The following is a 16841-nucleotide window of genomic DNA, read 5'->3' on the forward strand; positions in this document are numbered from 1 at the left end:
ACTGGGGTATTCCCCGATGCGCTTAAAAGGGCAAAAGTCATCCCCCTCTATAAAAGTGGGTCTAAGCTAGATATCGAAAATTATAGACCTATATCAATCCTTCCCCTGTTTTCAAAAATATTTGAAAAAATTGTGCATAAAAGGCTATATGATTAACTTACGAAAACAGGGATGTTAAGTGAAACTCAGTTCGGCCTTAGGAAAGGTCACTCGACGTCGGACGCCGTGCATTCTCTCAGTGATATTGTAAATAGATGCTTTGAACTTGGTGAAATCCCTTTGACTGTTTTTATTGATTTTAGAAGGGCGTTTGATACAGTGGATTTTAAAATTTTATTCAAACATCTACAGTCCCTTGGAGTTAGTGGTAATTATCTGAAATGGTTTGATAGTTTTTTAAGTGGAAGATCTATTCAAGCTGTTTTAAATGATGCATTTTCTTCTGCCTATCAATTGAAGTGTGGTGTACCTCAGGGATCTGTCTTGGGACCACTTCTGTACCTTGTGTATGTTGATTCAATGCGTTTTTACTTACCGGAGTGTTTTATCACAACTTTCGTGGATGATACTGCTTTAACTATGTCTAGTCGAATGATTGATGATCTATTGTTGAAAGTAAATAGGTTTTTAAAGTCATTTTATGTATTTACAAGTTTCAGCCTTTTGTCAGTGAATTTTAAAAAACTAATTTTATGATTTTTAGGAGAGTTTGTAAGCCTCCGAGTGTTGATGGAGAGATATTTTTTAATGGTAAGCCTTTGTCACAGGTGCATGAGGTGTGTTATTTGGGCTTCCAGCTTGATTGTAATTTGTCTTGGAAGCACCATAGTGATCTTGTTGCAGCTAAAGTTGCTTGAGGTCTGGAAATTTTGCGTCGTTTGAAGCATTTTTTACCTTTATCGGTTCTTTTATTATTGTATCATAGTATTGTTGCGCCTTATATTTCTTATGATTGTATCAATTGGTCTACTAATTTTTATACAAATTTTAGAAGACTGCAGATTTTACAAAATAAAACGGTACGTCGTCTTTGGACTTATACAGAAGATGTGAATGATGCCACGTCATGTTTTAAAAATTTAAGAGTGCTTAACAGTGGTCGGATTCACATTTACCAGGCTGCTATTTTTGCCTATAGATGTTGGAATGATGTATGTCCTCCAGTTTTTACAATTTTTTTTCGCGTAAATAGTTCACTCCACAGGTATGCGACTAGAGAGGCGGAAAATTTTACGGTTGAGTATCGAGACACCACACGTGCAGGTTTCGGGATTCGGTATTTGGCTTCTGCTATTTGGAATGATATCCCAGTTTGCGTTCGGGAAGCTGAACACATTGGGTCGTTTAAAGTAAAAATAAAAAAAAAAGTTATTGGGAGAGGGGAGGTAATTTATTATTATTGTCATCATTAATGTCTTAATTTTTTTTTCTTCATAGTTTTTGGTATTATTGTTTAAATTGAGAGTGTTCAGGTCTTTTTTCAGGTCTTTTTTTTTTTTTTTTGAGAATTAGAATTTTGAGAGGTTGAGAATTAGAGGATTGCACCCATCTTTCATCAGGCTTTTTGGCCCTTCCCCGGGCGGTTGCTTGTATATAGTTTATTTTGTAATTAGTAGTAAATAAAGCAAGTCAAGTCAAATCAATGTGACAAATATGGATTTATGTATTGGCCAGTGGAATTGGCACATCACGTCGAATTTTTCTGAAGTGTCGAACCTTCTTACTTCATTTTGTGATAAAATTGATATAAGGGTAGCCGACTAGTCAGTCGGCTACTCTTATTGATAATATTTATTTATCGGCGAATCTTATACCGAAAAGTTATTGCGACGTGATCATATGTCCAGGTTCTGACCATTTTCCTTTGGCGTGTGTAATTCGGGACACTGGAAAAAAGGTTTTTAAAATGGAGAAGACGACAATGAGGGATCTTAAGCAGGAAAATCTTAAACAGTTTCAAGAAGAGATAAGTATAGTTTCTTGGGAGGAAGTCATGAATGAAAAAAAAAACGCATCGATGGCGTTTGACACTTTTTAGAAAATATTGTCACCTATTTATGATAAATGTTGTCCTGCGAAGGTTGCTCGCATGAAGAAAAATGACCCAAGGAAACCGTGGGTGACGAATTAAATCTTGGAAAAAATTAGTGAACGGAACAGACTTTATCGGTTGTACCTTGATTCTCCAACGCAACAATACCTTGAAGAATTCAGGAAACTTCGGAACAATGTGAACTCCCTCGGAAGGTCATCAATGAAACATTATTATTCAGAGAAGTTTCAGGATAAAAACGGTGACGTTAAGGGATGTTGCCAAGTGTTAAATGAGGCACCACATGGTAATAACATTATAGACCCAGTGGATGATCTTGTAGTCGGTGAAAAAAAAGTTAAAGGTAAGAAAGATGTTAGTGATGAGTTTTGTAAACATTTTTCAAATACTGGAATTGATGTTGAAAATGATGTTGCTGACCATGGTTATAAAAACGAGCTGTTTGTTGATGACCGCGGACCACGGTCCGTGGGGAAGGTCGTTCCATGAAATTCTTAAAGTGCACTCAGTCTGATCTCGAGGACGCACTGAAAACAATAAAGTCGAATTCAGCAAGAATTGACAGTCTTAGCCTTAAGGCTTCAAGGCTGTCGCCACTTACCTTTTGCCTTGTCTTCTATACTTGGTAAACCTATCAAACAGTTCGTGGTAACGAACTGTAAGTAAGGAGCGACCCGGCTCAATGGTAACCGAAACTCTAGAAAACGGGTTATTGATACCAATAGATATATCAAAAGAATCAGATTTCAATGTTGATTTCAAATATATAACTTTCATAAGTTTAGTGCTATCCATCAACAGTTAGGCTCCATAGAAAATTTGCCTGATTTTCCAAAAAAGGGGGAAAGAACTCCTAAAAGTCATATAATCTTAATGAAAATCTCACCATAAGATTCAGCGTATGAGAGAACCCTACTTTAGAGGTTTCAACCTCCCATCTACAAAAATGTGGAATTTTGCATTTTTTGCCAGAAGAAAGATCACGGATGCGTGTTTATTTGTTTGTTTGTTTGTTTTTTTTTCCCCAGGGGTGATCGTATCGACCCAGTGGTCCTAGAATATCGTGGGAGGGCTCATTCGAACGGAAATTAAAAGTTCTAGTTCTCTTTTTAAGTGACCAAAAAAATGGAGGGCAACTAGGCCCCCTCCCACGCTCATTTTTTTCCCAAAGTCATCCGATCAAAATTTTGAGATAGCCATTTTGTTCAGCATGGTCGAAAATATGATAAATATGTCTTTTAGGATGACTTAATCCACCTAAGTACCCAGTGGGTGGGATAAAATTTTTTAACTTTACCAAATTTTAACATATATTTTTGTTTTTTGGTAAGTATACTTATTTTTTCTGTTGTTTTTTTTTGGGTTTGGGGGTGGTATGGGTGGGTCGGTGGTTATGTTGGAGGATCTGTTCATGAAGGAAGTTTTCATGGGGGAAGGGAAATTGCCATGACGGGGGCGCCGGACTTGCAAGCATTATTTATTGGTGATTGGGAAGTATACAACCATTTACAGGAAGGGGTATTTCTTGAGGGGGGGGGGATAGAGGAGGGGGTTACTCTGAATAAAATTTCAGGAGAGGATGTTTCTTTGGGGAAAGTGATCTTTCTAGGAAGGGGGCGGCGGATTTCAAAGAATTATGTAAAAAACGATCAGAAATTAAATAAAAAAAACAAGTTTTTTCAACTGAAATGTAAGAAGGAATATTAGAACTTAAAACGAACAGAAATTATAACGTATGTGAGGGGGTTCTCCCCCAAGTCAGTACCTCGCTCTTTACGCTACAGTTTTTTTTTAGTGCTTTCAAAAGAGCTATCTATTCTAATTAAACGGCCTTTGTGATTCAGGGGTTTCTGAATCAAAATTTTTTTTAAATTTTAACGTAAAGAGCGTGGTATTGACTAAGGGGAGAACCCCTTCATATAAGTAATAACATATACGTAATAAAAAAACAATAAAAAAACAAGCGATACGGCTCAATAGTAATCGAAACTTTTAAAAACGAAATTTTGATGTCAATAAATGTATCAAAAGAATGTGTTTATAATGCTGATCCTAAATATATAAATTTTATTAAGTTTAGTATTACTCATCAAAGGCTACGAGCCTGAGAAAATTTACTCGATTTTTTAAAGAGGGGGAAACATCCCCTACAAGTGAAAGAATTTTAATGAAAATCACACCGTCAGATTCAGCGTATCAGAAAACCCTATTACATAGGTTTCAAGCTCATATCTGCAAAAATCTGCAACTTTGTATTTTTTGCCAGAAGAAAAATATACGAATATAGAAGTTAGTTACGTAAGTTAATTTGTAAAGACATCAATTTAGCAAAAGAAAAGTAAAATTTTTATACAAATAAAAGCTGCATTAACTAAAAAACGATCAGAAATTAAATAAAAAAAAACAAGTTTTTTAAACTGAAAGTAAGGAGCGACATTAAAACTTAAAACGAACAGAAATTATTCCGTATATGAAAGGGGCTGTCCCCTCCTCAACGCCTCGCTCTTTACGCTAAAGTTTGACTCTGTCTCACAACTTTATTTTTTAAAACAATAAAAAACTTTAGCGTAAAGAGCGAGGCGTTGAGGAGGGGACAGCCCCTTTCATATACGGAATAATTTCTGTTCGTTTTAAGTTTTAATGTCGCTCCTTACTTTCAGTTTAAAAAACTTGTTTTTTTTATTTAATCTATGGAAAAAGGCCAGTTCCCAGATGCTTTGAAACAAGAATAAATTATACCTTTGCATAAAGGTGGCGACAAAAGAGAAATGTCAAACTGAAGATCTATATCGATTCTGCCACTGTTCTTAAAAATATTTGAAAAAGTTGTTCATAAGAAACTGTATTCCTACTTTAATTCTCTTGGGTTTTTATGTGACAAGCAATTTGGATTCCGAAAATCTCATTCTACTAGTCACGCAATGCTCGACCTTCTTGATATTTTAAACAATGTATTCAAGAGCGGCTTTACTCCTTTAACTGTTTTTATTGATTTTAAGAAAGCTTTTGATACTGTTGATTTTGAGCTGTTGTTAGATAGGATTTCACATTTAGGGATACAAGGAAAATGGATTGGTTGGTTTCGTTCGTGTTTGCATGGTAGATCAATGCATGTAATAGTGGGGGATACTGTCAGTTCGCCTCGTCCTGTACTATATGGGATACCGCAAGGTTCTGTGTTAGGTCCGCTTTTATATTTAATTTATGTCGACACATTAAGGTTTTATATTCCCGATGCCGCCATAACATCCTTTGAGGATGACACAGCTATGACGATTGCTGGAAAGGCTTTGAGTGAGCTTGTTTTAAAAGCAAATAAAATACTACTTAACCTGCATGATTTTATAAGTCTTAGTTGTTTAGCAGTGAACGCGAGTAAAACTAATTAAATGATTTTTAGTCGTACTGAAGTTATTGATAATGTTTTCTGTTTAGTTAATTTTAAAGGTACGGAGATTAAGCAGATATTTGATACAAGACTTTTTGGTTTTCAGATTGATTGCAACTTAAATTGGATAAACAAAATGAAATTGTATCGGTGAAAGTTGCGCGGGGTTTAGGGCTGATTCGTAGATTTAAACATGTTTTTCCTGTTTCAGTTTAAAAATTTTATATAACTCACTTATTCATCCTTACATTGTATACGGTTGTTTTGTGTGGGCTAGTAATTTTGCTGTAAATTTTAAACGGATACAAATTGTGCAGAATAAAGCACTGCGCCTGCTGGGTGATTTTGAAAAATCTGAACGTACAATGGATTGTTATCGCCATTTTAATATTTTAAATGCTGGGCAGTTGAGAGATTATCAGACCAGTATCTACGCGCATCAGCGTTTTAATATACTAACACCTAATCATTTTTGTGATGTTTTATTATCGAATACTGGGTACCATTCTTATCATACAAGGAATTCCAAGGTCCCTGTACATGAGAGACGACACACTCCTAGGTCTAGTTTTGTATTTAGGCATGTGGGTGTTTCGGTTTGGAACAGTCTTCCGGAAAACACTAGGATGGCTGAGAGCATGTCCTCTTTTAAAAATAAGATAAATAATTTCTTGATGAGTAGGGATGGGTGGGGGGGGCTGGCCTCTGTAAGTATTGGTTCACGGTTCCCACGAAGTTTATTTTTTATTTATTTATAAAATTGCATTTTTTCTTTTTTTTTCCAATATATATGTAGTAAGTGAGTAAAATATTGAGTCCAGCCACAAACAAATCTGTATAGATTTTCACGAGGTAGGTCTGTTTGATATAGTTTTTTGTGAACATTGGTCTTTAATTAAAATTGAGTTTTTCTCTCTCAATCTTTTTAGTACTGTCACTACTTCTTCCTCACAAAATAAATATTCCTTCACATCCAAAATTTCACAAACTTTTTCATTCTTTTCTTTATCTTTTCCTGTAGCCCTATCACGGTTTACAAATTCAAAATGTTCTGCCCATCTCTCTTTAACTCTTTCCTTATCATTAATTGTGGCCCCTTCCTATTTTTAACTGGGACAGGTCCAGATTGGCTATTCTCTCTCAATTTATAAAGATGCCAGTACAATATTTTACTATTATGCCGCCTGACAGTATCTTCCAGATATTCGGCAATTTTATCCATTGCCTCCACTTCACACCTCCTTAATTCATATTTTAGAGTTTTCTCCACTTTGGTTAACATTCCCCTTATTTTCATATGGTCTATCACTCAAATAATTCTTGTATATACCCCTTCTCATCTCTGTTAAACACAAAGCATTTTTACTAATATTCCTAGCTGCGTTTCTAATTTTCTTCCCTAACACACCATCAGCAACTTCACGAACTATTTTCCTAAATACTTTCTAAGACCACACTGGCTATACATGACGTATGAAGCTAAGAGAGGAAAGGAAATAATATATGATAAATAAAACCAAAAAAGGGTGAGAAAACGAGGATTTTGTCAGCCAGTGGTAAAATATGAAGACGAAAAACCAGCAAATATTTCGACTAGGACCTCCGTCAAGTCGTCCTCAGTGCTAAAAAAAAAACAAAAGAAAAAAACCCAACAAGAATCTAACCTTTTAGAGTTCACTCTACGAAACAAAAGCTTTCCTGAATCTTCTAGTTCCATTGTGAACTGGAGGTTTGAATCAAAAGAATTTAAATGTACCAAAAAATCTCCAAGAGAGTCCTGTCCATGTTCCCACACAGAAAGAATATCATCAACGAAACGAAACCAGAGGGAGTGTTTTAAGTGGAAACTATTCATAGCAGAAAATAGTTTAATCTAAATCACTAAATCATGTAAATTCTGAATTAAATTATATCAAAGATGTTCTATTCTGCAATGGCTACCCAATAAACATTATTGAAAATATCATAGATAGAGTATTAAAATAAGATAAAACAAGAAAATAGGGAGCCCGTCCCCCTTGATTCAGTCGTTCCAGCAATTGAGAAAAAAACTTTCACCACTCTACCATACATTTCAAAACTTAGTGATAAACTTAGAAAATTTTTAAATAAACACAATCTCTCTGTTTCTTTCAAAAGTGAACAAAAAGTTGAATATTTTTTCAACTCAGGAAAAGATGAAACTGACCATGTATTAGGTAGTGGTGTCTACAGAGTCCTGTCTTCATGTGGGAAATTTTACATTGGTAAGACCCATCAAAAACTTGGTGAACGTTTGCATGAACACAAAATTTCAATAAATAAGTCCCTGAGATTGAAAAATAAAAATGACAACTCTTATTCCGCATTGGCCCAGCATATTTTCGAAAATCCTACACATTTTGTTCTTTTTGTGGAGGCAACTTTAATATCTACTGTAAATGGCCTACCGCAATCTTTTAAAGAGGTAATTGAGATAAAAAAAAAATATAAACAGGAATTTGGCTATAAATAGGAACACCGGAGACATTTCATTAAGCCCAATTTAATACTAAAAGACTCTTGATATTTGCACCCAATCAAATTTAAGAGAACCTATTAACATATCTAATGAAAACCGAAATGGCAGAAGACCAAAAAGTATTGCTAGGCAAAACATCCTTACACAATCTCTTCGGTAAAATCCTTTTTTTCATTGGTTTCGGCTTTGGTCTTTCATTCAGTGTTTATTCAGATCTTGTAGACTGAACTCTAAACGGTTAGATTTTTTTTTTTTTTTTTTTTTTTTTTTTTTTTTTTTTTTTTTTTAGCACTGAGGACGACTTGTCAGAGGTCCTAGTAGAAATATTTGCTGGTTTTTCGTCTTCATATTTTACCACTGGCTGACAAAAGTCCTCGTTTTCTCACCCTTTTTTGGTTGTATTTATTTATTTATTATTTCTTTCCGCTCTTAGCTTCATACGTTATTTTCCTAAAATTATTCCATCCATCTTCTATATTGTCAAATTTTAAACTCTCAAATTTAGTATTCAACTGTTCTTGGAACGTCTCTCAAATTCTCATCATGGAGTCTACCAACATGATAACTTCCCGGAAAGCAGTTACCCTTCCTAAATTTCAGCTTTAATTTAACCCATAAATTACCATCTGGAGATAACTACCATAAACTACCACCAATACATAAATGAAACACAAAATGAACAGAAATTATAATAAATAACAAACTCACTTTGACTAAAACTAAAAAATAGCAGAAACTAAGGGAGTAGGGCCCCGTACCTTCTAAAGACCAGAACATAGTTTGCACTTCACTGAAAACAAAGCACATTTAAAATGTTTTCTCTTTTCTTAACTTTAATAAATGCTAAATCATGATGACTTTCAGGAGTGAATATCAATATATATAGGCTATATTAAACTGTCAATCCACATTCAGTAGTTTTTCTTCAGTAATCTAGGCTATGACAGTGATTTGATATCACTGTCATATGCCATGTCATGTCATTATATAAATATATATATATATATATATATATATATATATATATATATATATATATATATATATATATATATATATATATATATATATATATATATATATATATATATATATATATATATATATATATATATATAACGAAATCAATAAAAATTCCAAATAGGGATAGGTCCTTTTATTAGACAGTGAAACGAAAATATAAAACAAAGACTTTAAATATTTCGATGACACAGTCGGTCATCATCATCACTAGAGTTACTAACTTATCAAAATTAGAACTAACTGCTTTTATGCTAAACAAAATAATCACTTCTAGGTCAAAGCAAGTTACTGGTTCATTGACTTAAAAAGTTCACTAACTGTTCTTGAATTTTTTAATACTGCGTTGAGTAAAGGTGGTACAAGTTTCTTCGAAATTGCAGTTCAAAGCAGGTTACCGGTCCATTGACTTAGAATGTTCACTAATTGTTCTTGAATCTTGTAATATTGCGTTAAATATTGTTTTAATTAAAGAGGAAATAATGCTGAATTTAAAAGTGCTAGATTTATCATTTTATTCTCCAAATAGTAAATGAAATATTGTTGATTCTGAAGTTTGTACGTCATCCCCATGCATACAATATTACTATTATTATCCATGACTACACTGCCTTTTCTATGACGAAAACAATAAGAATTCCAAATAGGAATAGGTCCTCTTATTAGAGAGTGAAACGAAAATATAAAACAAACACTCTAAATATTTCGATGACAGAGTTGGTCATCATCATCAGTAGAGTTACTAACTTATCAAAATTGAAACAAACTGCTTTTATACTAAACAAAATAATCACTTCCGGGTCAAAGCAAGTTACACGTCCATTGACTTAAAAAGTTCACTAACTGTTCTTGAATTTTTTAATACTGCGTTGAGTAAAGGTGGTACAAGTTTCTTCGAAATTGCAGGTCAAAGCAGGTTACCGGTCCATTGACTTAGAAAGTTCACTAACTGTTCTTGAATCTTGTAATAGTGCGTTGAATATTCTTCTAATTAAAAATGAATATTCTCGTTGAATATTCTTCTATATATATATATATATATATATATATTAACCATATTTAAATTTTTTATTGGAAGATTGGCATCCTGCGATTTTCTGGTCTGATAATCAATCTCGACAGGTCAGGAGTTTGAAAATAATTCTTCTTTGTCACCTTTCTGAGTAAAAGAAAAAAAAAAGAACAGAAAAGAAGAGAACCTACCCTGGTTGCAATTGAGCCTTGAACACATAAATAGTTAAAATATAAGCATTTTTTTTCCTGAAAAGAAATGTTTACACGAGACAGAATAAAAACAAAATACAAATGATTAATTAGAAAATTGATTTTTTTTTTCTGAGAGGTTCGAAATATAGCCATACCTTGATTTCTAGCTTATTGCTCAGCATTTTCAATTCAGTTTTCTCTTTTTCGAGAATATCCACTCGTGAGCGTATAGTCGTCAATTCGTCCTAAAATAAATCGAAAATTGAAAAGCTTCGTGCATGTTCCTTTTTAATTTCTCAACTTGCAAATGAATTAAATTACAATCAGTCCCCTTATTTTTTTTCCCTAAATTAACGTTAACCATCATACCATGTCAGTTCACATGAACAGAGACAAAGTAGGGGGGGGGAATGCAGGGGAGAATTTTTTAACTAAAGAGCAATTTTTCGACATATCATCTGCAGTAATCCAGAAGTGAAATCAATTCCTAACATATCACTGAACTGGAGTAACGTTAAGACGTTTATCAATTTAGGGTTGGAATGAGACTGTCATTAGTTAATTTATTTATTTATAAATAACAGGCACAAAACAGACTACAAAAAAAAAAAAAAAAAAAAAAAAAACAGGAAAAAAATAATATACCTAAAAATATACCAAAAAAATATTTTGCTAAATGCCCAAATAAAACGCCCAAATTACTCACAAGAAATCAGTTTTGTCCAAGGTGGAAGATAAACAAGAATTTGCAAAAGATGAAATAATTTGCTTGTATTCTATCTAAATTATCTTTCATAAAAATAGGGACGAGGACGAGGCCTGAAACATAAAAGACATAACGGTCATGCAAAGTAGAATAGAGTTTTGTCAGAGCACGTCTGTTGTATTGTATCGGTTTGCAGCTGATCTTTCTTTTTTTTTTTTCTTTTTTTTTTTGACATCGTTAACAATCCATTATTTTGAATACCCTTACAAAATTTGGTCAAAAAAGAAAGAACTACCTTTTTTGTTTTCTAAACAGGACCACAAATAGGAAAATTTCATTAGAAAGATTTCGTCAGATAGCTGAAGATCCACATAACTTATAATTGTTTTGAAATATTTTATAACCTACAGTCCATTCTGTTAATACAACATTTTATTCAAATAGGTCACTATGACCTATTTAAATAAGTCACCAGGAAATATTTTTCCTTATTTCCTGCATTTATCTTTCCATTTTCCCTTATTCAATCAATTAGATTATACTGGTGTGTTGTATTTTGTAATTTATTATCCAGGTTTTTATGGTTAGCTAGTTTTTAATACATTATCTTTAATTTCAAGGCCGGTCTAAGGTGAAAGTTACAAGTTCGCAAGACTCGCACTTTATGCCCCTACGGCGGAGGTTCTGGGGCATAAAATTGAAATTGAAGGTCTAAAAACCGTGTTTTGTGCGCTTTTGCACCACTTAGAACATTAACTTCAAGTCTCAATTTATTCTATTATTGATTGACTTGATAGGTTTAATATTCTTTCTTGTAGTTTAAACCAATTTTATGCTAAATCCACTAATGAAAGCTTCTGGAAAAACAAAATCTCGTCGAAGAATTCATCCCCTCTAATGTCACCTTGATCATTCCCATTTTACATTAGCTCTAGAATCATTAGCTCTACATTAGCTCTAGAAGTCTTTGTCGGTCGGGCAGTTTTTCGAGCTTGAAGAGAAATTCAAATTTTGAAGTCTGCTCAAACCTTTCTTCCACAACTGAGTAAGCAGTATCGACTATTGGTAAGAAAAAAACAACTTCAAATTTTTCTTGTGGATCAGTAAGATATTCGTCTCTATCCTCACAGTCAAAATGTTTTTTTCTTTTTCCCGAGTCTTGTGGTTTTGAATTTCACTTAAATTTTCAGATCTTCAGCTAAAGTTTTCGCTTTCATTGATTTAAAAGGGCGGATCCAGGATTTTATTTCGGGGGGGGGGGGTTTACTAATTTTTGACTCAGTTTTCGACTAATTTTACCGATTTTTACCTAGGTTTTACTAATTTTCAACTTATTTTCGACTCGGTCAAAAATTTCGGGGGGGGGGGGTCAAACCGGGTAACCCCCCCCCCCCTGGATACGGCCTTGCTGATTTAGATAAAAATCCATTCTAACGAAAGTCAAGTTTCGTTAGAATGTCAGTTTCTGGAGTCAGAAAACCAGTTTCAGTTTAAAATTAGATTAAAAAAGTTTTTGTTGGGTGGGAATTAAATATTTTTGATTGTTGTTCGTTATTTTTTTATTTACTTTTTTATTATTATTAATTTTTTTTTCCGGGAGAGTTAAATTGTATTTAATGGTATGAAAAGGGTAGGAAGAGTGAATGAGTTTGGTTTATGATGAAAGATTGTGTGACGCTGCTCAAGCCACAATAGATGCTTAATAAAACGTCATATGCTCTTACCATTTATACGTTTGTTGATAATGTTATTTATAAAATGTGGTAAGTGCCAGTTAAGTATGATATTATTAGTTGAAAATAAAACTTATCTCAACTAAAAACACTGACTTGGATATCAACGTGTCTACAATTTTAGGAAAGTCGATTCTAGCATCTTACTGGCCACGTTAATTTGAAAGAGGACGTCATGCCACGTTATTAGAGAAACTAAAAAACTTTGATCTTCAAGCGTTGTGGCCAAAGAATTTGCTTTGCTCCTAATTCCAATTTTAAACAAAAGATCATCCTAAAGATCGCAGAGAGCCAGGTGAACTTCGACAATCTGATATCTCACTGTTTTCAGTGAGTCGATTCGTGGCTCCAACAGTGTTATATAGAGCTTTTTCAATGGCAAAGTAGGCCCAGTTAAAGGTTCTTCAGACGTCGAAAGACTCTCTGGGAGCAAGCTTCAGCGTTGGTTGGGTTACTTTTGGAACTGAAGACTTCACAAACCTGCATCACAAGCCCTGAAGTATAAGATGCGGTAGTCACAAGGGACGAAAAAAGCTCTTTTATTTTATTTAATAATTCATTTCTGTAACCTAAAATGTTTAACCTTCATGGTGGCCTCGTTGTCGTAGCCTTGGCCTCTACAATTTTAAATGTCAAGGCCATAGTTCTTCTAAGGCCTTAAAAACGGTTTCACAGATGCCTTTGCCAGTGGCGTCTGTGATTTCAACAAAGCCAACGAAATTTTCACATATTTCTACTGTTTTATCACTTTTTTCATGGACACTTCGCACGATTATAAAAAAATTTCTTTTCTACCTAAATCTGGAGTGAAGTCTAGAACTAATGCAAAGTTCTATGCCTTTTTTGGCTCTGTTTAAATTAGTCCTCCGTACTTTATTTCCCATTAAGGAAAGAAGCTCGTTTTGGATGGTTTTCCCGAGATACGGTATAAATCTTCGTTTTTCATTCATTAAAACTCTTGAAATGTGTTCAGATCATCAGATAAAACTGATATGAGTTCCACAAGACCTAAGTAGTCTCCGTTGTCTAGTTTGTAAACTGCTTCGAGGGTCCCTCTAGAGGCAACTTTGTGCTGTGCTAAAAATTGCGTAATAGTAAGCAACTTTTCTTGTGTCTTAAAAGGTGCCCCACCTTTCCTTTTCTTGCGCAACAGTCCTTTGATTTGAATGGTCATATGTCGTTCCTACAGTCAATTTTTTCCTGCTTCAACCAATTTCTCGTAACACTTCATGTGATTTGGAGCTGTTTCATGTTTTGTCTTTTTTTTTAAGTCAGCTCTCACAATCTACCAACAAATACAGATATACCGAAATTTTCCGGGCCCGCAGGAAATTTTCTAATGAGAATTTTCAGCGAGGATGGAGTTGTCCGGGGGGAGGGTTAGATTTTGCGAGGGAGGAACTCTCTATGGAGGATTTTTTCTTGGGGAGAGGGAATTGTCCATGGAGGGGGAGCAGGATTTCCCAGAAATGGGAAACGATCAGAAGCTAAATAAAAAGAACAAACAATTTTTCAACCGAAAGTAAGGAGTAACATTAAAACCTAAAACGAACATAAATTATTCCATCCTAAATACCTTGCTCTTTACACTAAATTTAAACGAATAGGAAGTATATAATATACAAGAGAAGCTACCTTCCCCCCGCCCCTCTTTTTTCGCTAAAATTTTCCAAGTGCTTAACCTAAGGATTTTCTAAGCGCAAAAAATGCAGCTATTGACTAATGAATGTAGCTTTGTTTTTACTTTTTACTTGACTTTAGGTTTCAATACCAAATAATGTATTGAGCATCCCATTGCTGTTTGACAATAAGTAAACTTTAATTCTGCAATTTAAGGCGATGCGACACACTAAAAACTATTTGCAAGCCTCAGCGTCGGCTAACTATCTCTAAGACAAAGGGACCATTGGCTAACTCTTCCAGTACCACAGAGAACTCCCAAAGCTGCCAAATTTCTTAAATGATATTTGCTTACAATTAGGTAAATGTTGATAAGAGATCTTGGATTTATCATCAGTTCGAAAAGCTAACGAAAAGGCTAGTTTGAGATAAATAAAGATATAATCTTTTGATAATTGTTATGCAAAGTGCTGTCTATTCAATGTACCTAAAGCATAAATAAAACGTCCCCTGTATTGGCAAGGTTTTCGATTAAAGCGGGTAGCGTCCACGGGAAATTCCCAAAGCTGACAAATTACACAAATGATATTTCCTTTCAGCTAATTTTCAGCACTTCTAAGGAGGTATGCCAAATCTTTTTGACTTTCCTGAACTTTAAAAAGAAAATTCTGATCCGTTTCATCGAAAAAACAAACTTCACGCTTTCTATTGAAGTAGGTTTAATTAGAACTGAATATCTCTATCTTCAGCTCAAAATGAGAGAAGTTAATTTTTTTTTTCAAGATTTCCAGAAACTAGAAGTCAACTTCTGGTTTTCTTAGTTTCGCTGAATAAGGATCCTTTGTCCAAGAGGGCGAGGGTTTGAATCGTAGTGTGTCCAATTATTTTGTTTAGGATGAGGGTCAGTGGCGTGACTCTGTAAGCTCAGCCAGAGTCGACCCACCTCTAAATGGGTACCTCGAGAAATCTATGGAAGGTAAACGGGAAGGGTATGCGAAAGCACAGGATGGCTGGCCCTCATCCCCCATTGCACTTCCTGGCTGAAGGGTCTTGAGATTGAAATCAGCACTGCCGGTTTAGACTTTAAGGGTCTAGTGCCGTATCCTTTACCTTTTTTTTACCTTTTCTTATCCAAGCTGTACAGTTTATAGCAAGACTGCCCAATCAATTTTAAATAGTTTTGCCATGCAAACAAAAAACGTTTATAATGGACATACCCCTAACAATGGGGGTTGCAACTAATAAAAATACCTAATATCTGATGAGATTTCTTCTGTTTCTAAATACATAGAATACAAAAAGGGGAACATGTAAATGCCTTTAATAAATTTTGTTGCATTTGGTTGAAGTCTTATACACCAATTTCAACAGGGTCGTGAGTAAGCCAAAAATAGGCGCAGTAGCATATTCCACTTATTCATACCATTGAAAATAACACATCTTTTGTGTCCACCTCTAGGGGGAGGGGGACACAATGTTTCCAAAATTTAGGAGGGTAGCTATTTTCTTGTTTTTACTAATTTTTTAAATGAGAATACCAAAAAAGGAATTTTTAAAAGAACACGCAAAAAAGCTATTTTTCAAAATCTAGGGCAAGGAAAAATTGAGCGGGAGGATGTCCCCTGTCTCTCTTCTATTAATAATTTCCCCTCCCCTTCCTTGAGGATCAGGCCTTTAAGTATCAGTGGGTATAGTTATGATAATAATTTTGTTACAATACATAACACAGAGACCATCCGCGCTTTCACAAGCAGGAAAAAACACAAAATAAAGCTCTTAACAAAAGCAGAAAATGAAAAAATAAATAAAAAAGGACACAGTTCTTGGGCTTATTTTGCTTTCTTATCCCCACAAAACTCGTGGGCCAGGGATGACTCCTGGCGTGGCCGGTTCTTTGGTTTGGGAAGGGGGTCAGTGGTTTGACTCTGTAAGCTCAGCCAGAGTTGACCCAGCTCTAAATAGATACCTGGAGGAATCGGGGGAAGGGAAGCAGGAAGGGTGTGCGAAAACACAGGATGACTGGCCCCCACCCACCTATTGCACTTCCTGGCTGAAGGGCCACGAAACGGAGATCAGCACCGCCGGTTTGGACCTTAAGGGTCTTGTGCCGCCATACTTACTTTCTATACTCTTTTTGCTTTCTTAGCCCCGCAAAAATCATGGGCCAGGGACATCATGAGTATCCGATCTGGACTAAACATAGGTTCTGTACGGCTGTTGAACTTGACCTGACGGAATTAACATATGGCTTTAAAGGGATAACAACCTTAGAGATCTTATGGATGTGCACTAACTAAAAAAGCGTGCCTTTCTTAGAGATAATCCTTAATAGGTATAGCGAGAAACCACTGCTTTTTGTTAGATGATTAGGTTATATCATGGGATGCAATCTTACCGTAGCAGAACGAAGCTCCTCTTCTGTCCGGTGAACATTCAAAAGAGGAGAAAGTTTGATTAAGAGACGCCACCAAGGCCATTCACGGACTCCAAGCAGTTTTCGAACATTGCGCTGAACGCAACGTACTGCTGTGTCCTCTACCTAAAACACAATATATCAATGCACTCTTCCCCTTTCATCAATTTCATATGCGACACAAAAACAGGTCATATATTTA

The 16841-nt window shown here is 34.8% G+C and overlaps 1 protein-coding gene across 4 annotated transcripts in view; it reads right to left on the reverse strand.

The window, feature by feature from the left end:
- Mhcl (Myosin heavy chain-like) overlaps positions 1–16841 on the reverse strand; it is a 363403-nt gene that overhangs the window by 89964 nt on the left and 256598 nt on the right. For all 4 annotated transcript variants that reach the window (XM_089086598.1, XM_089086597.1, XM_089086596.1 and 1 more), the window contains 2 exons: positions 16622–16765; positions 10323–10412 (listed from right to left, as the gene is read on the reverse strand). In XM_089086598.1, the coding sequence (XP_088942724.1) occupies positions 10323–10412; positions 16622–16765 (234 nt within the window). The remainder of the gene's footprint in view (positions 1–10322; positions 10413–16621; positions 16766–16841) is intronic.

Source organism: Artemia sp. Qi Xiang Cuo, chromosome 3, assembly GCF_049724085.1.
Source record: "Artemia sp. Qi Xiang Cuo chromosome 3, ASM4972408v1, whole genome shotgun sequence".
Classification (NCBI taxonomy): Eukaryota; Metazoa; Arthropoda; class Branchiopoda; order Anostraca; family Artemiidae; genus Artemia; species Artemia sp. Qi Xiang Cuo.